Source organism: Ascaphus truei, chromosome 5 (assembly GCF_040206685.1).
Source record: "Ascaphus truei isolate aAscTru1 chromosome 5, aAscTru1.hap1, whole genome shotgun sequence".
Taxonomy (NCBI): Eukaryota; Metazoa; Chordata; class Amphibia; order Anura; family Ascaphidae; genus Ascaphus; species Ascaphus truei.
The window spans coordinates 19194279-19220404 of NC_134487.1; the positions used below are offsets into that span (position 1 = coordinate 19194279).

The 26126-nt window shown below is 42.4% G+C and overlaps 1 protein-coding gene across 4 annotated transcripts in view; it reads left to right on the forward strand.

The window, feature by feature from the left end:
• TAF3 (TATA-box binding protein associated factor 3) overlaps nucleotides 1-26126 on the forward strand; it is a 111019-nt gene that overhangs the window by 78092 nt on the left and 6801 nt on the right. For all 4 annotated transcript variants that reach the window (XM_075599424.1, XM_075599421.1, XM_075599422.1 and 1 more), the window contains exons 3-4: nucleotides 11587-13388; nucleotides 16401-16486. In XM_075599424.1, the coding sequence (XP_075455539.1) occupies nucleotides 11587-13388; nucleotides 16401-16486 (1888 nt within the window). The remainder of the gene's footprint in view (nucleotides 1-11586; nucleotides 13389-16400; nucleotides 16487-26126) is intronic.

Consider the following 26126-nt stretch of genomic DNA (forward strand, 5'->3'; position numbering starts at 1 on the left):
GGAGGTTGGTGTACAAATGTATTTTTTTATGTGACCCTTTTGTATACTGCCAAATTTTTAAACCTTCGGATGAATAAAATGATTTTAGTAACGGGTGCACCCATCCCTTTTCTTGTCTTTGTAAAATATATATGATTACGGTTAGAAAAGGGGATTGGGGGTAGAAATGGCATTACGGCTGGAAAATAGCATTATGTCTAGAATGAAGATTCTGGTTCCCGATGGGGTTAGGCGCTTGGGTAGGGTTAGAATTTGTAATCGTTTCAGTTAAGGCATTAGTTGGTAACAGATGGCCCGGCAGCCACATATGGCCCTCATGAGCTTCACTTGTGGCCCTCAACCCCAGGCTGACCCAGCAGCCCCACACTCCCTTTCTCTATCAGTGCAGAAGGAGTAGAGAAGTGGGTGGCATGGAACGTAGCTTCTCCCTACTCCCTCAGCTGCTTAATAAAAGTGCACTGTTGCACACTGCACTGCTCCTCTTCAGTGCTAATCACTAGTTCTTTGTGTAAGGGGAGGAGCGGGACAGTATTCACTGTGCACTGTATTTATGTAATATTTGGCCCTTTTGAGGGCGGCCATTGAAGTAGATCATGTGGCCTACCACTGAGTTATAGTGAGTTAGGTTTTATTTTGGTGCAGGGATAGGGTTAATATTTGGGATATAGTTTATGGGGTCATGCTTACTGTTAAAGTTTTGTGACATGGCTAGGTTAGGGTCAATATTTTGGGAATGTTTAAGTTAATGTTTTAGTGGAGGGTTATGGTTTGAGTTTTGTAATAGTTTGGTTTAGTGCTTTAGGTTTTATGTTCCTTTCTGTTTAGGGTTTTGGTTAAAGTTGGTATTGAGTTTAGGACTAGTTCGTTTTGTAGATGAGATTTGGGTTCTTGGTAGCGTTTCACTTTTAGGATAATGGTTAAATGGGAAGTTGGTTAAACGTGATGGTTTTTTGAATTATTTTTTGTTTTTCTTCCGTTTGCAAGTCAAATATCTATCTAATGTTAATCTACAAAAATAATCACACTTTGTTTTTGTTACCTAGGCGGTTCTTGTTTTTAAAGGTGTATACTGTAGCTTTCCAACCTTGAACATCTTGATTGCACACTAATTTTCTGAATAAATGTACTATGGAATACCCATTTTCTACCATAGAGAATGTAAATATTATATACTTGTAATAGAGATTCATCCTCCTGCTGTATGTCTTTTTAGAGTTTTGGGGCCTAATCTGAGATCGCTGTTCTGACCTGGAAGCCCCATTTACGTGAGTAGGGCTTCTGGGTCGCACGAAACGGCGGTCTTGGCTGTTGCTTTGAACCATCACACATGGCTATGAAAATCACAATTGAAGCGTAATGGTGCAAGAGGATGACAATTTGGGAACAAGCGGTGGTCAAAGTGGCTGAAGCCCAAAAGTGACGCTGAAACTAAACGTGATGTAAACGTAGATAATATAAAATAGGGGGGGAGGGGAAGAGAAATGGTGGAGTTTGCCCATGGCACAAAAACACTTTGTTCTGCCTCTCTGCAAACATATTCTAATATCTGGGGCGAACCCGGTTATCGTCAACTACTCGTCACAGGAGGTTACAAAATGCTGCTGCCTCCTCGCTGAAAGGGCTACGTTTACCAGAAGCAATCTATTTTGCAGTCATATAATAATGTTTGGGCAGGCTAATACAGGTAGTTAGTTATGAACTTTAACTGAACTCTTTTATAAAACTATTAGTGAAGTCACCGCTGCTTTCTTGTTACTTTCTCTCTCCTAATAAAAGCTGCAGAGAGGCTATAAAAGTCTTACGATGCAACACCGCAAGTTCTATTAACTTTATGCCCCGGTAGATGATGAAAGCAAACTTATACAGCCCATTCATTATAAGCTCCTACTTTCCCACAACAGTCTTGGAAAGTGACCGGAGAAGTTTGGATCCAAAAAATGTGATCACCGGTGTCTGTTTTATGACGGATTAATATGCAGGACGTGGCTCTTCCCCTCGAGGGCCAAATGTGTTCTCCGAAGGACCTTGGAGTGACCCTTGAACTGCCCCATATCATTTCAGTGTAGATCAGGGGGGCTCAACTCAAGTTTTCAAGCCCCCACTCCCCCACCCAACAGGTTAGGTTTTCATGATATTCCAGCTTCAACACAGGTGGCTGTTAGTCCCTGCTTCAGCACGGCTCAATCAGAGCCTCCGTCTTGGACTGAGCCTTGATTGAGCCACCTGTGCTGAAGCTGGGATATCCTGAAAATTGACCTGTTGTGGGAGGCTTGAGGACTGGAGTTGAGCACCCCCGGTTTAGATGGTGAAACGCCATTTTTCACACACTCGCTGTAAGGTTATAAAAATATATGGTACATGTGTTCTATATGCTTATAAAGTGTTTTAAGTATTTTTGGAGCTATGTAAAACTTGGGTTGTGGCACCTCGCACATCTCTTCACCATGGCCCCCCTTTTTTTTAACTCTCTTTTCTTCCTTTGACTTTTTCATTGTTTTTTTATAGTGGTATTAAACCATTTATTCCGAGTCACTGTAATAATAGAACGATTCAATGGAAGTACAGGGACATGCTGAATTTTGTGCTCAAGTGTCTGTACAATAGAATGTGTAATGTGTGGAAATGCTTCACTAACTCTCTAACAGATGTCCCCAAAATGTGGTGCCTCTAATTCTGACAGTCTCCCTTTCATTGAGCGTTTGTTGGACCAAGCTAAAATGCATCGCTTTTCCACAGGAAAAAAAGGTGTTTCTTTCCAATTTGAATAGTTTCAGTTGGTACATAAATGTCAGTGGGACATTGAATGTGAATGGTTAAGCATGCTAAAATACAGATTCGGGCTCCTAACCCTGCTTCTAGGTGCATTTATTTAGCTAATCCGAGCACCGAGCTGTAGAATAATGTGGTGGAGGTTGGTTGTATGTTTTCATAGTCTACATCCGTGTGCTTTATTTCTCCAGAGAGCTACAGTACTTTACATTTACCGTACTTTGCATGTGTAGCCCTCAGACCCTACGCCCCCCCCCCCCCCGGTCGCAGGTCGGACCCCCTAGGGTGTACTAAGGTCTGGCTTGGCTACATGTGTCTAGGTGGTGCATACCTGCTGACAACATGGGGGCCTGAGTCTCCCGCGAGGGTGTGGGGGAGGACAGGACCAGGTTTCTGGGGTACGTGCCTTCATCTGATCTCAGTGGTGCAACGCCTCCATCTCTGTGAAGCCCCAGGGATATGGGGTGGAACCCTTACAGAGAATTCCCACACAGGGATGAGAGATTCCAGTCTCAGTCAGGTCTTTGTTAAAAGCAGCAGCAGCTCTCTTTATTGTTCACTCCGCAGAGTAGCAACAGCAACACGCTTTATAGCAGGTACAGGGTCTTCTCTCCCTCCAGACTGCACCCCTTCAGGATGGGCTCTGGATCTCTGTGTCCCTGCCACCACCCCAAGCCGCGGGCGCTCAGGGTGGGGCTAGCTCTTCCCTCACCCCCTATGCAGGGTGAGAGGCACTGGTCCACCGTAGCTATATCAGCTCTAATCAGGGCCTGCCTGATCTCCTCCAACTGTATCACACTAACAGGAACTCTCTCTCTCAGAACTGACACACTAAATACTAAGCACTGCCCTTTATGACTTTGGCAGGCCCCTCCCCTATGTCTCTTGCCTTAGACACAGAGTCAGGTGGCCTACCTCCACCACTCAGGGCAGGGCTTGAAGTGGGGGAAACCCATGATAACTACTGGCAGCCTGCCCTTAGCAGGGCTTATACCAGTAGGAGGATAGACATATAGCCCTATTTCTTACCAGGGCTACACATGTATAACATCTGTACCATATATTATCACCTTGGCTTTGTTGTGCGTTTCAATATAAACAGTTGCACTTGGCTGCCTAAGCGGCTGCAATGAAATGTTGTGGGGCAGACAGTCCGAGGGACACTGTAAGGTCCTTATACAGCAAGTCTGCGTTCATGACCTGCATAGTAAGATGCATTACAGTCTCCCTCCAGCTTTTATTAGGAGTGAGAAAGTAACACGAAAGCGGCGGCGACTTCACTAAGAGTTATAAAATAGTTCAGTTAAAGTTCATAATAGCAGCTACCTTTTTCTAATTGACTGCCCAAATATTATTTTAGATCAGTTTGCATTCAAAATACATGGCTGTTGAGTTTCACACGGTATCCTGCAGTCGGGATAAAATGGGAGCAGAAAGACCGGTTTGAAAAAAGTAGTGTGCATGTTCTAATTCGAGCTGTTCATATGGATATCCTTTCAGTGTTTGTCTGTGAGAGCTCAGTTGGTAACCTGGCTGAAAGTTCTTGGAGTGCGTAAGGCAGGTTTCGTTTTGTGTTCTGATGGAGAAATTCATGTACAGCGTTTATCGCTTCGTAAAAGGATCTTCAGTTGCCCTTTTGTGTTCTGTATTGGCCTTCTGTAGGTGCGTGTAGGTAGGTTCGTGCTTGATCTTTGACTGCTGATATTGCCTCAATCCTTGAGGGCTATCAAAGGCCATGTTTTATGGGCAGTACACATAGCAAAGCAAGTTGTTTTGGGGGTCATTAGGACCAGGGCAGCTGGTTACGTATGGAATTGAAAGCCTGGCCTGTTGGTAGCCTTTGAGGACTGGGTTTATGCTCTCCTGGTGGTTTTCCTTTGCCTTGAGACCAGGTCATCTTTACAATTTTCGATATGTGCATGGAAATTGCAAATGTCTTATATATAGGTTACTGAGCAATTATCAGATGGTAATGCTTTTGAATACCTATCAATTTAATAATTTTATAAGCCATGACCTGTAAGGGAGCAGCCGCTCGTATTTTCTTTGCTAGTAACCGTTACTTCAGTGACATCAGAGCTCATTGCAATCAAAATGTCAGTACTTGTTCTGCTTACATTTTTTTATGAGAATTGGTAATTGCTTAATAGTTGAGCTTCAGTTGTGATGGAGAAATAGATTGGTTTTCCATTTAAAAGCAAGGTAGGTATGCATTGTAAAGCTGTAGGGTGTGGTGTACTTAGTGAGGGCTGCAACCAAATATGGCGTTTTGGGGGATTTCATCTCTGCTGAACAAGAGATGCTTTGTTTCTAGGTTTAATTATAATACAATAAATCTCCCATTATTTCACAACTTTGGAACCTAGAATAACTTTTTTAGTTGAAGGAACCCTTTCCTGTTTGAATAAATCTCTTATTTTATAATTATTACATAAAACCCTTATTACCCTGATACTTAAATGGATCTTGGATGGGGGAGGCGTAGTGTACCTGCTTTGGTGGCACATGCACAGTTTGGTGGATTTATATGCTGGATTCCAGTGTACAGATACATAGGGTGGCAGGTCCTGCTTCAGGGGTGGGCAACTCCTGTCCTCAAGGGCCATCAACCGGTCAGTTTTTAGGAATATCCCTGCTTCAGCACAGGTGTCATCATTGGGTTTATAGGTGTATCTTGTCGCTTACCTTTGTAATCCTGACGACGGACCCAAGAGGGTCCGAAATGAGGGTTAATTTCCATAATTTATGTAATTGTTATAATTCTGATTTTTCTTCATGCGATAATATATTTTTCATGACACAAGTATGCAAAAATTATATTTTATTCCTTTGCTCCATTATGGAGAGGATTGTACTGGCACCTTTTTATATAAACTTTAGTCGATTGGAAGCCCAGGGGGTATCGCATGACAATAGCTTTCTGTACTTATGTGCTTGGTATTTTAACTGCTTGTCTGCAGTAAGCAACAGACTCTTTATCTACATGTAGATTACATTTGCATGCCTTCCTGCTCTGGTGACAAACGTCAAGCCAACAGATGCATCTGCTACAAATAAATACCAAATATACCATAAAATTCCATTAGAGACTGTTACAGTGATTTGTAAAAAATAAAAAAACATTGCGTAGGATTGAAGATGCCCATATTGTCCAGTTACTTGGATTGGATGAATAAATAATGTCATTATGTGAAGTCTCTTGAAAAGAACTTGAACCAAGATTGATCTACCAAGGCATACCTGCGAATACGTGTGCATCGCTATGCATGTTAAATACGACACATTTTAAGGATGCATCCACACCAGTACTCAATCATTTACTAGCGCTCTTTCTCTTCATAGAAAAGTACTTTTTTGCCCCTTACTGAACTGGAATTATTCTTTTTTTTTCTGAGTGCCTTGTTTCTGGAGAAAGTAACAAGCAGGGTGAAGAAATGCAAAGAGCGTTTGTGCGGGGTGTTTAACTTTTTAAAATGTATTTAAAGGAGGCTTCGTTTCTAGTGCAGGAGTGCGCGTGTGACGGTGCGCATGGAGCCGTGCAGGCCTGTGGCCCGAGCGATCCCTGCACTGATGGCGAGGCGTGGCTGTGACGTAACCTGGCAGGTTCGCCCTCGTTGGCTGAACCGCTCGCGTGACGGTCGCGCAAAAAAAAAAAAAAACCCCATCATTTTGTCACTTGAAAATTCTGACGCGCGGTCGTGAGCACTATGGCCGGCCTGATAGAGGCACTGTATTTTGTTTGCGCCATCATGCTCACTATAAATGTATTGCTTTTAAACCTGCCCTCTCGTGGGTTGGAAGCATTTTTGTTTAGTACATAAAAATAGCCTGGTGAGCAAATTAGTTCCTACGCAACTCTGCATATGCAACTTTTAGGTTACAACTCTTGTGCACCTTGGATGTAATTTTGTGTTAAAGGACATGTTCCTTTGTGTCTGGTTGGCCTTTTACACAGCCTTAATAAGCTTTTTGAAAACAATTAGTGCATCTTTCAAACGGAGTAAACTTGATTAAACAATTACTCCCAATAATGTTCAGTAATGGAATACGAAGGGTTATCTCCAAGCTAATCCGCAAGTAATGGAATTGGTGTATCTGTGATTTTTTTTTCTCTCTCTCTCTCTCGCTTTGCCGTTCCCAGTGTACAGAAGAACGAGACGAGCGGTTATGGGAAATAAGGGGGAGCCACTGGAGGCCAGCGCAGAAAACCAGACCTTATCTCAAGCAATTAATCAGGAAACTCGTATTGTGGGACAATTATTCCGAGCTAATTCTAAAATAGCTTTAGAGCCCCCAGGTCCTGAGATACTTTCCCTGAATTTTGTCAAGGTCAGCGAGAGCACGAAGGCGCAGGTCCTGCATCAGAATGAAGGCGTCTGTTAAAACAGTGAATATTAGTGCGTTATTACCAACTTGTTTACTGTGAAACTCCACAACGTAAAATAGCTGACACGCTTGGAGTTAACAGCCAAATGCTTGTATTTATTTTATAGTACACTGAACGAATTGATGCGTACAGCTTACATTTTGTTAAGACAAGATCCTGTTTTCTTTTGTATAAATGGGAGCCCGCTACTTAGGATGTGATTTAAGTCGTGTTCTCAGATTAGTAAAACACTTTGTGTTTCACTTGCCAGAATGTTTCCCTTTCTGTCCTTATCCTTGGCTGCTGCTCTAAGCCATAATTCTCTTCTTTTTTTTTTTTTTTTGTTGCTAGTAGCAAATCATTCTTATAAATAGTTCTCTTGCATGTAAAACTTTGGAAGCAACTGTAGAAGCTTTTGATATTGCCCAATTCCAATTATTTAGCATTTTATCAACATCCAGTTTCCAGTGTATGAGAGGTTTGTGGCGTTGAAAGCACAGGGCCCTCGGGTTTTGTTTCAGAAGAATAGTCTCAATTTTCTTTCTTTTTTTTTTTTTTTAAATCCCAATGTCAAATTTGTCATCGGTTGTGTGTGCGCGTGTAATTCTTCACTTGTCTTCTACATTGGTGTAAAGTCTTTCTTCCGGCCTGGGAAGAAACGGTAAGCGAATTAATTCTTTAATGGGATAGTTGCAGGCTTTACTTCCGCATCGAGTGTCTGGAGGTGGATTTGTACTGGATTTATTTAGTACAGAGGTGCTTAACGCCAATCCTTAAGCCCCTCCCCAACAGGTCATGGTTTCAGGATATCCCTGCTTCAGCACAGGTGGCTCAATCGGAGGCTCAGCCGAAGCCTCTGAGCCACCTGTGCTGAAGCTGGGATATCATGAAAACCTGACCTGTGAGTGGCAGGGGGGGCTTGAGAACTGTAGTTGAGCCCCCCCCCCCCTGGATTTAGTAGATATAGTGGTATTCCTGAAATCCGAAAGTTCATTTGATACGTTTCCGCTCTTAACGCACAGGATTCTTGGCATGGTCCATTAGATGTGAGTAATTGTTTAAAGGAGGGTGGCACACCTGTCTTAAAAGTAAATTGGACTTTATTATATAAATGATGAATTTAATAAAGTCACATTTATTTTTCAGACAAGTGTGCCACCCTCCTTGACACAAATACCAGTTGTGAACACCCAACCAACTTAGTGTTAGGGGCACATTTCCGGGTCCTCCCCTTTCATTTCGGTAGCCTTCCGTTTCCCACTCGCTGCGGAGCTGCCGTTCATAGCGCAGTGGAACAAGCCTTTTTGTTTGTGTAGTGGTTTTTCTGTTGGTGTCTCTTTGCGTTCTGCTTATTTCTCTCAAACCCCGTCCTTATTCTCCACCTTACCGTACGAGCCCTTGTAATGTTACTGCAATCGCAAACGGAACAAATCTGGTGATTAACGATTCCAATTTCTTGTATCTGACAGGCGGGGGAAAATAGGTGGAGATGCCCTTATCATAAATCATATCATAAATAATCAATGAGGAACACTTTGAATACTCGTGTGGTGTCAGCAGTAAGTCCCTGCGAACACGCTGGCCCAGAATGTAGCCATAGAAATTCCAAAGTCATATTGTTATCTTGGCCTCGCTGCAGTTATGCGATACAACAGTATTACCATATAGATTAGTCCATTTATAATATAAGGTGTCATTTCTGGTTCGCACGCTTATAGAGCATTTGAGGTTTTTTTATATTGTGGTGAACGTTGGGGAAATGATGCATTTGTTTTTTTGCAGGACACACCAATCCATTTATAATGCCTCGTTCTCACGCTTTTGTTGACCTGTGTAATACAGAACAGTGCGTTCGCGGCGTATTTGGCATCCGATGCCATTGCTTTCGTTACACGTTTTTATTGTTTCTTTATAAACATACGCTGATTTTCATGGTATATAACGTGTTTAAATCTTTGCAACATGTTGGTGATGGGGCAGGTAGAGATGAACTAGAGCAGGGGGTGGCCAACGCCGGTACTCAAGGGCCACCAACGGGTCAGGTTTTCAGGATATCCCTGCTTCAGCACAGGTGGTGCAGTCAAAGATTGAGCCACCTGTGCTGCAGCAGGGATATCCTGAAAACCTGACCCGTCGGTGGCCCTTGAAGACTGGCGTTGGCCACTCCTGAATTAGAGGATATCGAACAATGAAATGTAATCTGAAAACCCGGCAAAGCACTTTTGGAAAAGAACAGATGTCAGTTTAAATTTGCAGATTTTGCAGCATTTGAATACAAAATGGTCAGTCATTTGGATTGGGCTCTGTTGCTCTGGTCTTGGCAATTAATATGTGCTGTACTTGTGATTTATGGATTAATTAATACTCCCTAAAATGTAATGCTAAAATCTCTGGATTCTTGCAATCTTCTCAGCCTTGTGCATCAAAGCAGCTCAGGTGTGGCATAAGCCTCTTATGGGTGGACAACCTCATGCATATTAGCTTGAATTTTAAAGCAGATTGCATGTCTTTCAACGTTTGCAATCGCTCCCTCCCTGTAAGGCTTCTTTATAGAGTAGGTGCGCGCGCGACGGAGCACATGGTGTCGTGCACGCCTGTCGCCGGAGCGATCGTACACCGATGGGAGCTGTGGCCGTGACGTCACGAGGCTGGTTTCGCCCCTTATTGGCCGAACCGCTCACGTGATGCGTCCGTCGTACGAAGAAACCACATTTATTTTTCCAAAATGCTGTCGCTCTTGCACACTATGGCCAGCCTGATAGAGCAGCTGCATTTTGTTCGCGTCGTGCGCACTATAATGGCAACCTTAGAGGTTTTATCAGGAGAAAAGGAGGGCACTTTAGATGCAGAAATGTGGCATGTCCTACTCAGCCCGTAGTGACTTTATGCAGATGTGAGTGTCTGGCTCCAAAGCCACTGAATCCATGTGTAATAACAGCGATCTATAAAGCAGGTTATTGATAGTTATTTACTGTACATGCCTAAAATAACACTAGAAATGTAGATTGGCATAAAGGCATTGTATCTACACTAACCTAATGATGCCCACATTTTGTTTATAGGCATGCAGATGGAGAATATGTCCAGTAAAAGTACATCAAAGTGTTAATACTGTAGTAGTGTTTTATTAAAGCCTGTTTGGAACACTGAGATTTAACTAATACATTTGCTGGGGAACAAATGCACAGGGGAAATTTCTCCATATGGTTTTCCCCTGGCACCCTATATCTATACATTTATTTATTAAATGTTTTACCAGGGATTACTACATTGAGAGTTAACGATCGTTTTCAAGTATGTCCTGTATGTCAAGTATACATGAAATCCATTGAGAGCAGATCTAACATTAACCACAAAGCAAACCCACAGCTTTATTGGTCTCAGAACATGATATTTACGTACTTATATTAGAGACAACAGCTGTTACTGGTTTTAAAAAGTCGGGACGGAACTTAAGGGAAAAAAGCTTTCTGGGGCATGAAAGTTTGACCGTTTTTGTTGGTATACTAAGAAACCATTTGACATGTTCACCAGCGTTGGTTGGTCTGTTATTGGACACATACAATAAACTTGGAAACCTTCGTGCGGATGCCTCAAAAATGGATGATTCTGTCCTTATCGAGCGAATACAAGACGTATACATATAAAGTAGATCACATTTAAATGGGCATTTAACCCCTTCGGCGCCACCTCGTGGCCACAGACCCTCCGGCACTGATGGATCACGTGTCTGGGTTCGAGCGCCGGAAGTGAAGGGGAAGGTGTTGCCCCTGCAGTGCAGAACAGCCCCTGAAAAATGAGCAATGGGCCGTGACGTACAGCATAACGTCACAAAGGGCTCTAGTGTGCCACTTTTTGTTACGTATGCTTGGCCAACTTCAGTCCTCAAGGGCCACCAACAGGCCAAGTATTAGAAATATCCCTGCTTCAGCACTGATTGAGCCACCTGTGCTGAAGCAGGGGTAGCCTTAAAACCTGACCTGTTGGAGGCCCTTGAGGACTGGAGTTGGTCGCCGCTGACGTATGCTGTTTGTCAATAAGACACCGATGGGCTTAATGTATATTTACAAATGATAAATTGGTGGTGGTGGGGGGGGGGGGGGGGGTGGGAATACAGGCTGCTATAACCTTTACGGACGGACACGTGTGCATATATGTTTTTCTCGTCAGTAATGGTTGCAAAGTAGAGATTTCCATTTCCGTTCTTGAAATGATTTTTTCTGCATTTTAGAATTACGTTCAGTATTTTATTATTATTCAGACGGTTAAAATAACGTATTCCACGTATTTTTTATGACATCTATAAACCTGATTTAGGTTACTGATTTCCTTTCCAGCTGCTCGGTTGTATTGGTGGTGTCATTATTGTCGTTGCGATCTGCTAACTTGTATTTAGTCACATGTCACATGTCGCTAACACAATGTAACCGTTGCTTTCTTGCATGTTTCAGAGGAAGAGGAGGAACAGGTACCCACAGATGGAGGGACATCAGCAGAAGCTATGCAGGTTCCTCTTGAAGAAGGGGAAATGGAAGAGGAGGAGGAAACGGTTAATGATGAAAACTACCCAACTAAAAGGCCATTGGATAGTCCAGAGAGCATGGACATGCCTTTTCCAAAACGGCCAAGATTAGGGAATAGTAAAGGAGACATTTTAGATGGAGCTTTGGAACCACGCGAACCGCTTAGTTCACTAAACTCTCAAAAGGGGTCTCCTATGGTTTCTCCTGTCCATGTAAAGGACAATTCAGACTTGGATCTGCCTTCGTTGGAGCAACCAATGTTGTCTCCAGTTTCAAAATCTCAAGGTTCCATTACCAAACCATTAGAACCTAAAGCTGTGACCCCCAAAACAAAATCGAAAGGTGGATCACCAGGACAGAAAACAAAATCCCCCAAATCTGCCCCAAATATTGCAATTCTTGGCAGTCCTATACGGTCACCTAAAAGTGGCCCAAAGGAGAAGAAATCTCCTGGACGTGCAAAAAGCCCCAAAAGTCCCAAGAGTCCTAAAGTTCCAGCAACTATCCCACAGCCTGTTGTGAAGGCTGAAACCCCTAGCCGGACCCCTCTAGCTGCTTTAAGTGAAAAGATGGGAAGGGAGAATATCCAAGTAAAACAAAGTCAAGCCACGCTTGACCCCGAGAAGTTAAACATTGAAAATCCATCAAAGAAACCATCAGTGACTGATAATACCATTGAAGACTCAATTGATGCTGTAATTGCTCGTGCGTGTGCTGAGCAAGAACCCGACCCATTTGAGTTTTCCTCCGGTTCAGAATCTGAGGGTGAAGTTTTTACTAGCCCTAAGAGACTCACTATATCTGAACCCACCACTCCTAAGGCTTCAGCTCCCAGCTGCAGTCTTGGCAAAGCTGCAAACACCCCAGTGCCACCTGCTTCAGGTTCAGGTGGCACCTCCAGTTCAGACATTTCGTGGACAATGGATGACTCTATCAACGAGGTAATTAGAAAAGTCAACCAGGAAACCCCACCGCATGTGCCCATCATGCCTCAATGCTTCTCCTCTCCTTCTGCGTCACCTCCCACTCCAGAACCACTTCTTAAGGTCTACGAGGAGAAGACAAAGTTGGCTTCTCCAGTGGAAGGGAAGAAAAAGATGAAGAAAGAATTGAGGACAAAAATGAAGAAAAAAGACAGAGAAAAGCTGAAGGAGAAGGACAAAGAGAAAGAAAGGAGTAAGGATAAAAACAAAGAAAAAAACAAGGATAGGGAAAAAGATAAGGAACGGGAAGGAAGCAAAGAGGCAAAGCTTTTGTGGAAGGACTCGGCCAGAGATGATGATATTGAGATGCACAGGTTTAAGATTAAAGACTTTGAGGACCTGGACACAAAATCGAAGCAGAAAGAAAACAGCTGGAAGAAGGACAAAGAAAAACATAAAGATAAGAAAAAAGATAAAGAAAAGGGGAAGAAAGATAAGGACAAGAAGGAGAAAGGAAAAGACAAAAATAAGGAGGAAAAGCTGAAGGCAACCTCCACTCCCATTTTGTTAATGCCGAAAGAAATCCAGTTGCCCATGGTAAGTACCCCCAATGCTGTCAGGCTGCCATCTTTGCTGCCTTCCCTGTCGCCACTACTTCCCGAAAAACTGTTTGAGGAGAAAGAGAAACCAAAGGACAAGAAAAAGGACAAAAAGGAGAAGAAGAAAAAGAAAGACAAGGAGAAAGCCAAGGACAAGAAAGAAAAGGAGAAGAAAGAGAAAGAAAGGGATAAACATAAACACGAAAAAGTAAGATTTTCTTATCGAGTGAAATGTTCTGTTTGTACATCAGATGCATCTCTGCAGCTTGTGGGGGGACGGCTCCTCCGACCAGACATCATAGCTAGTTCAAATCATCTTTTTTTTTTTTGTATCCCTATCTGTATAATTCAGTCCAAATACAGTGACTGTGAAATGTGAAACTCTTGTAGTTTCCTTGTTGTTAAAGTCTTAGCATCTTAAGATTTAAAAAAAAAGAGAGAGAAATAAAAAACCATGGAGAAAAGCAATAATAACAGATTAAATTGACAGGACTGCCCACAAGCCTTCAGAAAGCCCCTGTCAATAAGATAAACTGTAAAGCTCAAATGCACGAAAGAATCCCCATATTGAATTAAATTGTAAAGCTGATGGCTGATAAGCTTTTTCTTTAAATCCACCTCTCTCCTGCAAGTCAGGATTTAAAAAATATATATATATGTTTCCCCTTTAAAGCTGAAGGATTTTTTTATTTCCCCCCCCTTTCTTTTTTTTTGTCGGGCTGCTCTGCTGGTTGAGTTAAAGCTTTATCAGTTGGTGCCCTGGGGTATGTGGCAAGGGAGCGAAATCCTTGAAGATTAGCACACCAAAAAAAAAAGACAGCACATGGCAATAAGGGGTTTATAAGACTTCCCAGTATTAGTTCAGGTGAAAGGAGTATTGCTTATACACAAAACTGGACAAATCCACTCACAATGTATTTGTAGATGGCTACAATGGGGTCTTTACATTGCTGTACTTTGCTTCTATGGTGATTTGGGGATCTGGGAAATGGAAATGCTTCCGTTCCTCTGGCTTGTGTTTTCTGAGCTGCCCGAAAGGTAACTTTTGGGTTTAATGGTCAAATTGCCGTTTAAATTGGTACAAAAAGTGCATCTTGTGGCAAATTAAAATTGTAGTTAAATAGGCCTCTAATTACATTTGAATGAAATCTTAAGATTTCCTCCCATAGAAACAAATACATTTTCTTCCTTTTTAATACTCCTGCTGCTGCTGCTGCTGAGCAATGTGTTGCAGGCAGCTCAAGCTGCAAAAGGGAATGCATATAGATTCTGAAAATTGTTCATTAAGTAGTATAATTCCTGTTTAGTATTTAATGTGTGAGATGATCTTAAATATGACTTCTTAGCATTGCCTGCTGGCGTCCTCTGCAGCACAGATCCCTGCTTGAAATGTTTAGTGTGTGCTCTGCAGTCATGGTGCCGGCAGCTGTCCTTGGGAGTATCCTGGAGGAATTGGAGTCTCCTAGCTACTTTGGGGTCGTTGCGAAACCCCATGTCAACAAAAAAGGGGCATCTTCATGTCTCCACCTAGTGTCCTGAGCAATCCAAGAAGTAATACAGCTCTTCAACAGGTCAGGTTTTAAGGATATCCCTGCTTCAGCCCAGGAGGCTCAATCAGTCTCGGCTTCAGCACAGGTCTTTGAAAGTGCCACTGTGCTGAAGCAGGGATATCCCCAACACACCTGAGGCCCCAATGACGAGTTGGCCACCCCTGTCCTTGTTGGTCAAATGTGGGACATAAGCGGATATCCTTAGTACCAGGGTGTGTGTTAGAGCAGTGGCGTAGCCCCGGGCAAAAAAAATTTCACGGCCCCATTAATATTAATACTGACTGCAATTTGTTTCTCCCTCCCCATCCTCTCCCTGATCCCCTCTCATCTCTCCCCATCTCATCTCTCCTCATCATCCCTCATCATCCCTTATCTCTCACCCCTCCTAACAATACATAATTAAAAATACACCCCCCTCCCCAATACATGATAAAAATACACCCCCTCCCCAATACAGAATAATTACACTCCCCCTCCCCAATACATAATACATACACTCCCCCTCCCAATACAGAATAAATACCCCCCCCCTCCCCAATACAAAATAAAAATACTTCCCCTCCCCAATACTTGATAAAAAATACACCCCCTCCCCAATACTTTATAAAAAAATACACCCCCCTCCCCAATACAAAATAAAAATACACACCCTCCCAATACCTAAAATACATCCCCCTCCCCAATACATAATACATACACCCCCCACCCCAACACATAATACATACACCCCCCACCCCAACACATAATACATACACCCCCCTCCCCACACATAATAAATACACCTCCCTCCCCAATACATGATAGAAATACACCCCCTCCCCAATATAGAATAATTACACTCCCCCTCCCCAATACATAATACATACACTCCCCCTCCCAATACAGAATAAATACACCCCCCCCCTCCCCAATACAGAATAAATACACCCTCCCCACCCCCTCTCTCCAATACATAATAAATACCACGACTTGGTCTCAGGCTGGGACCCGGTGGTGACTGGCGGCCGCACAAAGCAGTTGCCGCCGGGCCCAGCTCTCCCCTGCTGCAGGTTTCTCTCCCTCACACTGTCCCACGCTGGTGCGCACCAGAACACACCGACGTCGGAAGCTCGGTGTGGGACAGTGTGAGGGTGAGAAGCCTGCAGCAGGGGAGAGCTGGGCCCGGCGGCAAATGCTTTGTGCAGCTGCCGACCCGCCAGCAATCACTGTGTCCCGGTCTGTCCCCCACGTCGGCCGCAGCATACCAGGGGGAGAGCGGGCCCCCCAAGAGCGCGCCTGATTTTAGAGACTTCTTTGAAATAGGGAGTGTTTACGATTATTTGGGGGTTGGGGGGAAACACAGGAAAGCAAAGTGTTAGCATTCGGAATATATTCTATTTCACATTTTTAGAAAGGTCTCTGAGAAATTATTTAATACTCATGAAATGGAGAGGCAACTCACTCGCTCCTTCTGCAGTCTCGCTCCTAAATAACACTGGCAAATACAAGCCGGTATCTCTGGAGTGATATTTGTTTGTGTGTTAAACATATTGTACATATTACAATGCACAGAAATATGTAAAACAATCCATATATTACAAAATAAGCGCATTCTACATCAATGTAAACATTTGGAGACGCTGATCCCTGCCCCAGAGAGCTTACAATCTAATCTGTGTATCTTTATTTAGCAGGTTAAAGTGGAGCCAACGGCTCCTGCCCCGACACCTGTAATCCCCAGACTGACACTTCGGGTTGGTGCCGGCCAAGACAAGATGTAAGTACCAAGCGCAGAACTCTGCTTTGCCGCCCTAACTTGATGATGTATGTAGGTTTAATGTAGGTTTATCCGTCTCTCCCCCCACCCCCACTCTCATATTTTGATAGTCTTGGTCTTCAATTTGTTGTCAGCACAGAGACTTACTCGTTACTATAGTAAAAAAAAAAAAAAAGAGGTACGGCTCCTTTAATTTGTTAGGTTTTTTTTATCCCCTGTTTTTCATTTTTCAGTGTGGGAACAGGGGTCCCCCCCTTCCCCCCCAGAGCCAAGCGCCTTAACTTTTCAGCTCTGGGGACCCCCTGTTTGCCGATATACCGATGTAGTTACCGGGTTTACATCTCCCTCAGGGGAAACAAAATGGCTGCCAAATCATGTTCCAATGGGAAGCATCCTATTGGCTGGCCCCTTTAAAAACCAGGAAGTAATATCGGTAACTTCACCTGGAAGTATCCCGGCACTGGAGGGGTTTGCGGAGCTGAAGATAGCGCGGCTCTGCTATGGGCGACCGGAAATGCCTACCAGTAAATTCGGGCACATTTACATTAACCCCTTAAATGCCAGTGGGCATTGCATTTTTGACCCCTGTGGCACTAGCTATGTTAGTGCAATCTCAGCTGTACCAATATTCGTAAATAATGCAGGGGTGGCCAACTCCAGCCCTCAAGGGCCACCAACAGGTATAGTTTTCAGCCACCTGTGCTGAAACCGGGATATCCTGAAAACCTGGGTTGTTGGTGGCTCTTGTGGACTGGAGTTGGCCTCCCCTTGGAATAATACAATAATAGGGGACAACTTGGACTACCAGGACATACCTCCGGTCTAGCAGCACTGCTCATTAGCTTTACTTGGGTAAAAAGCAGTGAGGACGTGGTGAAAAAGATCAACAGATTGGTACAATGGACCAGGGGGCCCAAGGAGATGCTTGGTAACGAGTCACAGATGGAGATGGGATACTAGGAAGCATTAAAAGGCTACAAGTTGCATGTAATGTATGCAGAGTTAATGCCAGGAAGATGGTGGTGGGGGGGAGCTTGTCGGTGGGAAGATCAGAGAGATCATCGAAGTAACTAGGTCTATCTTCTTGTTGCACTCTTGTGTGTGTGAAAAAGCATTCATCAGTGTATTTATTTTTTTTATCTTTACTGCAAAGGCATTGGAATGAATTGGACTTATATCACAATTACCCTTCTGTCTGAGCAGGTTCATTTCCCCAATGGTACTGTCCTGTTGTGGGTCCTTTCCAATGAACACTGTGCTCTGGAAGCTGCAGATTTCCATAATGTTGTTGGTGTGCCAGCACAAAGTTCAGATAGTACAGACACTCGTCAGGATGGCTTAATACAACGTGATGAACATCCTTATCTACATTTTGTAAATGTTAAATGCTTGCTACGTACTGTCAACTTTGCATGTTGCTTTAGGCCAGTGGAGAGTTTGCAACATATATAGATGGTACAATTCCTCAGTATATCTCATCTACCTTTTGGAACTGGTTTTTTTTTTATCATTGGAGATAGATTTGCAAACTTGGTCCACCAAGACAAACTGCTAAAAGTACAGCAAATACCACAGGGTAGACGGCGTGTATTGAATTAATTAGCAACTGGGTAGGACCTTGTGTACATAACTGTTGTAAAGCAGGTAAAAAAATACATTAATAATTCAATATTCAATCCCTTTAGTCTACGATAAAACAACCTTCTGTATACAATGTACAGAATTGGCTTCCTTAAATGGATGATGTTTAAAACATTTGGAAATGAAGAGATGTCTTTGTCAATCGTGTGATCCCCAAACATTAACCCTACCTGTCCTTGTTAGAAAGCCAATAAAGGCGAGGCACATGCCTGTGCAAGCTCTTCTTCCACTCACAGACCTCCCACAAACTCCTCTCATGCTACAGAATACACTGTTACCAAACAAACATTAAGAATTATTTACAAATACCCACAGGGGTCTGATTTTTGTGGCAAATGTGCCAATCATCTGGATATAGCCCCTTCAATATATTGCTACCATCGCTTTCATTTTTGGTCCTCACAACGCAATCCACCCTAACTAACTTATGTTTGGACTGGAGCCTTTCAGAGCTGAACCGCTCCACTCTGGGCTCCAGGACGTCCTAGTTCCCGAGATACTTCCTGGGGAAGTTACTGGTATTACTTCCTGGTTATAGAGGAAGTGTAAATGGCCATCCAATAGGAAGCCACAATTGATGTTGCAGCTTCCTATTGGCCTGGAATTTGGCAGCCTTTTATTTTTGCGCTTGAGTGAGATTTAAACCTGGTAAATAACTTGGGAACTGGGGGGGAAGCTGGAGGGAGGGGGGGGGGACACTCTAGGGCTGAAAATGGTGATATGTGGGCTCCACGGGACGCCCGATTACCCACCCTGTTTAAATAAATGAGGAGGCATCTTGAGTCACTGCATTTATAAGAAGACCTGAAAATAATGTTTTCTGTACTATGAGAAAATACTTGTAGCATTTTTGTTGTTGAAAACAACTCTGAATGACTTTTTTTTTAATTGTATTTATAATGTAACAAGCCTTTTTTTGTTTCTATAGCAACCATTAACAAAGTCGCAGCTATGAACCAATGCTATGCAGCCATATAGTGAACCCCTGAGACTAATCTTTGCCGATCGATCACAGGAGAACGGATCGATCGGCAACTAGGCTAATTACTTATCATTGTATATATTGTATCGATGCACATATTAAAGGGGGGGGAATGGCAACTTGGACTGCTGCTTTAAGCCTCTAATCTGTATAACAACTAATCTGATTTGAAATTAAAACTTTTTGCCATCCAGGTTGTAATGAATTGCGGCCATACCAATACCATGGCTGCCAAATTAGTATAGCACAGGAAATTTACTGGATTCAATTCTAATGCAATTAGACCTCATTTTGTTCCTTAAATAAATAAAAGGTCAATCTGTAAATGAAGCTTATCTCTGGCCACAGCTTCCATAAATTGTTGTTTAATTTATTTTTAAAGATCTTATCCGTGGCAGTCTAGGTGGTGTTGGTTCATTTGGATTTAAAATATTTAAGGCTGCTCCTTAATGTATGATTTGCGCAGTACATTAGGGCATTTTCTCTGCAGCGTTATCAAGCCACTGATCACTAATTGAGTTAATGCGAGTCGGTGCTTTAGATATGGCATCTACTGGACACTGCTGGGCTTTAAAGTAGCAGTTCATGTTTGGGACACCTGCTGTTGGCGCGCAGGATAAAGAAATACAAAAAAAACAGGATCGTGTATTTCCTTGCAATCTTGCCCAATTTCAGTATGTTGTTTTTTGATTAAGGAATCGTAAGTGAAAATCTGAGGAACCCCAACCCTCTCTAATAGCGCGTCTGTGATCAGATGCATTGTAATGAACCCCAACCCTCTCTAATAGCGCGTCTGTGATCAGATGCATTGTAATGAACCCCAACTCTCTCTAATAGCGCGTCTGTGATCAGATGCATTGTAATGAACCCCAACTCTCTCTAATAGCGCGTCTGAGATCAGATGCATTGTAAGGACCCCCAACCCTCTCTAATAGCGCGTCTGAGATCAGATGCATTGTAATGAACCCCAACTCTCTCTAATAGCGCGTCTGAGATCAGATGCATTGTAATGAACCCCAACTCTCTCTAATAGCGCGTCTGTGATCAGATGCATTGTAAGGAACCCCAACTCTCTCTAATAGCGCGTCTGAGATCAGATGCATTGTAAGGACCCCCAACCCTCTCTAATAGCGCGTCTGAGATCAGATGCATTGTAATGAACCCCAACTCTCTCTAATAGCGCGTCTGAGATCAGATGCATTGTAAGGAACCCCAACCCTCTCTAATAGCGCGTCTGAGATCAGATGCATTGTAAATTCTTCTGTACTTGATACTATGTTTAAATGACCATACAATTGCAGGGGAACCCTTTAAGGATGCCTGGGGAACCCAAGGCTTCCTAGGAACCTGGTTGAAAAACACTGGTGTATATATAGCATGAAGTCTGTAGGAGCGTTTAAAATAAATAGGTGATAAATATGTTTAGGTTTACTCTGCTTTCCTATGTATTTCGAATAGTCTGTAAGATATTGCATACTATTCTTTCCAGGTGTCACACACAATCCTTTGATTTACATCTCTGTTGGAAATAGAAGCATAAACAATGAACTGCTGTATCTCCTATCGTTACTGAGACCATAGTTCTGTTTAATTACATGCAGCAGCTTCTTCTTAGAATATATGAAGACATCCAGAGACCTTACCCCAACCCCTGCCCACAAACCAAGCAAGTTCTTCAATGCTCCTAACCCATAGCCCGGGTACATAATGTTCCCTCCCCTGCCCACCAACCAAACAAGTTTTACCAACTAATTTACTGCGCCTTGGATAAGAGCGCTATATAAATGTTATAAAATGAATACATATCAACTCGTGTCCCTTAGGATTGTTACAGTAGGTAATATTGTAATAACTTCCTTATTAACGCATGTGCTATTTATCACCTTTTCTCGTCTGTGCACTCCTTTCCTGGCTTCTCTCTGGTAAAACGGAGATCATGAAAGCGATGTGACGATGGGTTGTGCTGGTTCATTAAAGGCCCTCACTGCCGACCACAAATCTAGTTATTTCATTAGTAATAATAGTGGTGGTCTGGAAGATTTCTTTCCCCCTGCCAGGGTCTGGTCATTTTTTTTTTAAATAGCTGCCTTAATTGTGTTTGTACAGAAAAGGAGAAGTATGGGGTTCATTAAAGGCCCTGTATCCAAATTGTGTGTTGCCCTTGACCTTGGCTCTCTTGTGTGGCTGCAGAGGGGACGGGTGGCTCTTTATTGACTTGTCAAGCTGTGGGTTTGCATTTCAGGCCAAGCATCTCATGACCCGATCCATTTCTGTCACTGTTATGTGGTGGGGAAACAGGTAAAGGAATCCCGCTGACAGTCCCTCCTCCTGCACGTTTTTTTTATGAATAAGCCCAGTGTCTGCAGCAGTTAGGGCAGCGTGACCAAATCCTCCAGAAAACGTAACGCTAGCAGCAAGGGGCTATTGTGGGACACAGCTGTGGGCGGTGTTGGTTACTCTGCAAGAGATTGCTCATTCAACAGAAGCCCATGAAGGCGAACTTGCGGCGGAATTAAATAAGGAGGGGAGAGAGAAAAAAAAAAGATACTTCAGGGAGAAAAATGTGGAAGGGTAAACCACAGTTTGGAAACAAAGCAGCGGAGAGCTGGCAGTAACAGTCGGTGTTTATTACTGTGCTAATGGGCCTCCAAATTATTTTACAATGTGGAATTTAGTGGTTTATTGCTAAGAAATGAAAACTGTTAACAGCTGGATGGCAGCATTAAGACTGTTGAGTGACTGTATAATACAGAAATGGTAGCAATGCGGTGTGCGGTGCTGGAGTCCGGTTTAACCCATTCCGCCGTGGGCTTTTATGTAGGGACAGTGGCTACAAATCCGTGTATCTTTTAATCGTTGGGGAGATTTAGGATGAAAGAATTGAATGAAATCTCTGCTTTCTGCTTTGAGTTGCCCGATAACGTTGCACAATGAGAACCAGCCTGCGGCAGAGAGCTTGAGGCTTGAAGGTATTTTTTTTAGATGGCTAAAAAGCTGCATGAGTTATTAATGTGGTCCACTCGAGAAGGCAAACGCCACAGGAATGTAAATCTAATTACTGCATATAAACAGACGCAGTCTGATAAGAGCTGGTTTCTGTGTATTCTTTCCCTAGCTAGGAGATCATGGTCATCTGGTCCTGCTAAAGCACTATTTCATGTTTTGGACTCGACTCTGAAAGGGAACCGACTGCTGTATAGAACACAAACAAGTATATCTGCGTTGTCGTTTCAACGCTACGCGGCTTCCTTTCTAGCAATAAATCTTTATTGGGGCTCTCCAATATTGCGAGCTGTTAACACCCAGCGTGTGTCAGAGGTCGTCCAACACTCAAGCCATCAATAAAGAAGGCCCTGTTGCAAGAAGTGTAATGAGTTTGTGTGGCATACTTGCTCCAGTCGCACCTAAGTGTGTGTGTGTGTGTGTGTGTCACGTCCGTGTGACACGTCCATTCTTCTCTTGTGCACAATCGAAAAGGTTAAATTCTGCCTGCACTAATACATTTATGAAGATGTATAAAGCGCTCACTTGTCCGTTCATTATAAGATATTGCAACCCAGGCAAATGAATGCTTTTACAGTACAGATAGTGCTAGATCTCTGGACAGTATTTAAAAAAAAAAAAAAAGGCATTCCCAATTTTGTAACTTTTCGACCATTTTCATGGCTGTTTCGTGATTCCACATCTTGTATTCGAATTGCAAACGATAGTCCGAGCGCATCACTGGAATACATTGCTGCGTCTGTGGAGATTTAGTCTGGGACACCCACTAAACTTAAACAAGAATGTGACGGAAGCTTCAAACGTGCACTGATCTATTATGCTGGTTGCATCTTAAGTTGTTTTTTTGGAAAGTAACACGAGTATCCACAAAAACATTCTTAGTATGTATCCAAAAAGGAGAACCCACGAATCATTTAAAAATGAAGTATCTGATTAGGATGAAACAGTCAACGTAATGGTAATTTGGTCCAAATATATACTTTGACTGCTATTGTATTATATTATTATATATAATACACTTTCTGCCTATATAAAAAGTGTGCATTATTCAATATCTTCTACACACTATATATATAATATATATATTAAACCTCTGCTGCCAGAGAGACTCGATGTGTAGAAGATATTGAATAACGCACGCCGTTTTACATAGGAAGAAAGTCACAACTTTTATTTTGAGGGCATCTGCCCAAGGAAGCTGATTTAGATTAAAAAGTGCTTTACAAACCCCTAACTTTAACATGACGTCTTCTTGTAACACTAGATGACAAAAATAAGTCCTCTTAAATCACCTGAGAAACTTGAACAGAGCTCTTTCTTTTACAGATACATGTTTTTAAGTGGAACAGAATATTTAAGCGATGAAAATACAGTTGAATAATCAGTGATCAGAAGGTGGCAAGACCTTAGTCTTTGCCACTGAGGACCAGAAGTCTCAATCTTAAGCTGTCCAGGTCTAGATATGTCTATTGGGAGTTTTCACTTGGTTACAGTGCTAAGAAATCTTGTGCTGATTCTGTACTTGACACTACTAAGGAAGTCAGCAGGAAACATTTTAACTGCCGAGGTTACTTTGTTTATGCGTTTGTCTTTATGCCTGCCAGATAGCCTTGATTCTAGAAATCGTTTGAGGAAGGAAGTATTGAATTAGCAAATATTTGTAATGTCTTTAATGTAGGAAGCTGAAAGAGTTTGGACGCCCCTTCATCTCAGAGATAAAAGTTATCAGCACTAAAATGGGTCTCTTTATTAATGTTCTTTTGAGTAGTTCCCACATGTTATGTTTCAGGCTCCGGAGTGAATTTAGGTTTTTTTTTGAAGTCTACACGATACTCTTGCAAAATATTTTAGAGACCTTTCTTAACCATTAAAGGAGCAGTTGCTACAATAAAAAAATTTTTTATTTTTTTATTTGTTTTATACAAACTAATGTTTTCTACAGTAATTCTTTAATACCTTTACCACTTCTAACCTGGCTTTTGCATATCGAAATAAGCAAGTCAATTAAATGCTTGTTTAAAGCCTTTCTAGTGGGAATTGGAGAGAAAGAGCTGTTGTAGTTTTTTTTTATTTCCCCCGTAGGCTTTAGTATAGTCAATCGCCCCCTTCCTAGGAGGTGAGAAATCTTTATGGGACACTGCACTTTTAAAACACAATTTGCATATATAGTAAAGTAAATAACTTTTGAGTGAATATTAGTTTATGAGGAATATGGGGGCGTACACGAGAAGTGATGCAGCAATGAATGAAGTTGCAAGTTTAACACAGCCGTGCGGTTTGGCCTTATTACTCTGCCTCCTGTGAAGTCTTGGTCATGTTCAACATGTTGTGAAGCCGTCTTGTACCTGCGATAGGTGTACACCGTCCCTACATTCATACTAATGGAGCTGACATCTTCCCAATGGGAAGACGGCTCCACAGTAGGGTGTAGGAGACCAAATAGGATCTGAAACCACTATATTAAATATGCTGTGAAGTGGTCTTCACCTTGCGAAGGAAGATGGCGGCTTCTCATTCGCCTGATGAAAGGTCCATATGGGAGCTGAAACGTTGTTCCTCCTTTGCTCTTGGCTGTCACATTAAATGGAGAATTGCATTATTAACGTGAGTAGAGATGTACTTTGTGCCTCAGTCCCAGAGGAGACATGTACTTTTTGAAGAATTTGTTTGGCTTTTCATAAAAATTTTGCTCTGGTATTAAGGGTACCACGGTCAGCCCCAGTCAGCTTTCAGTGGGTGGTTATTTGACCCTACTTCTTCATGTAGGATGCAGTGTCATGCATCCACTACCCTGTTAGTGAACGAGTTTTCCACATTGGAGAGTTTAAATTCATCCATTGTATGTGCATGTCGTCTTGTTCCAGCATTATTATGACTCTGAAAAATACTTCCCTTCATGTTGAAATATTTGGAAGTCTCTATTGTCTCACCTTTCCTGATGAGTTTTAGGCTGCATACCTTGCACTGTTATAGTTGCCTTAAACTTGCCTTAAATACTTTAAATTATTAAACTTGAGCTAAAAACTGAAGACACTGGTACTACTACATTGCAGCTTAAATGTACCTTCCTATTAGTGTGCTGCTTTAGGTTTCGTACTAGATAACTAGAACAAACAAGTTTGTTTCGCATGGCACAAATTCCATAGAAATAGCACCAGCATAGGTCTGTTCCAGCCATAACATTCTCTCATCTTTAAAGGCTCATAAAAATGAAGCGATGTGGAGCTTTTAAATGCCTCCTCGTTCATTCTTTTGTTCAGCTTGCAGTGTCGCCCAAACAAATAATGATGCGCAATATCGAAATGTGCCCCCTGCGCTGAATTAGTCACACCTCCATTTCCAAGTTGTGAATAATGAACTCTGTTTCTGATCCCTCTTCGCTGGCATTGTCATGGAGACTTCATGGTCCATAGACAATCATACTGTTAGACCTGCAGTGATCACAAATAGAATATGTATCAGGAATGCTCAATTTCAGCCCTCCCGAGGACTGGAGTTGAGCACCCCTGATTTACTGCAAGCGCAATCACTAGTAAGCAAAATGATTTAAGGGTTCTCCAGAACTGAAGCGGTTAAAGGAGGTCACAGGAAATAACAGCAGTGGTATTTTTATTGGGTTAAATTTATATATTAGATGGAAAAAAAATTCCAATGCTATTAATTTTACGCTAAAGAAATGTAACCAATTAACATCATTTTTAAAATGATTGAAAGGTTTTTTGTATTTAATATTACAACAGGGAGTCTGAAGAGGACCATGGGTTGTATGGTTTCCTCCATCCCACCAATAACATACCCAGAAATAAGGGCTGAATGTGGGTCTTCTGCCCCGTCAGAAGACCAACCAAAGAAGGGGAATAAGAATTAAAGATGACAGCGGCAGGTTACAAAATATATTTTAATTATGATACTTGTCAGATTACGTAAGAGGCATCTGTCATCTAGATCAGTGATTCCCAATCTTTTTAAACTGGGCTCTGCGAAAAGCTTTTATTTTGCGCTTGGGATCCCCTT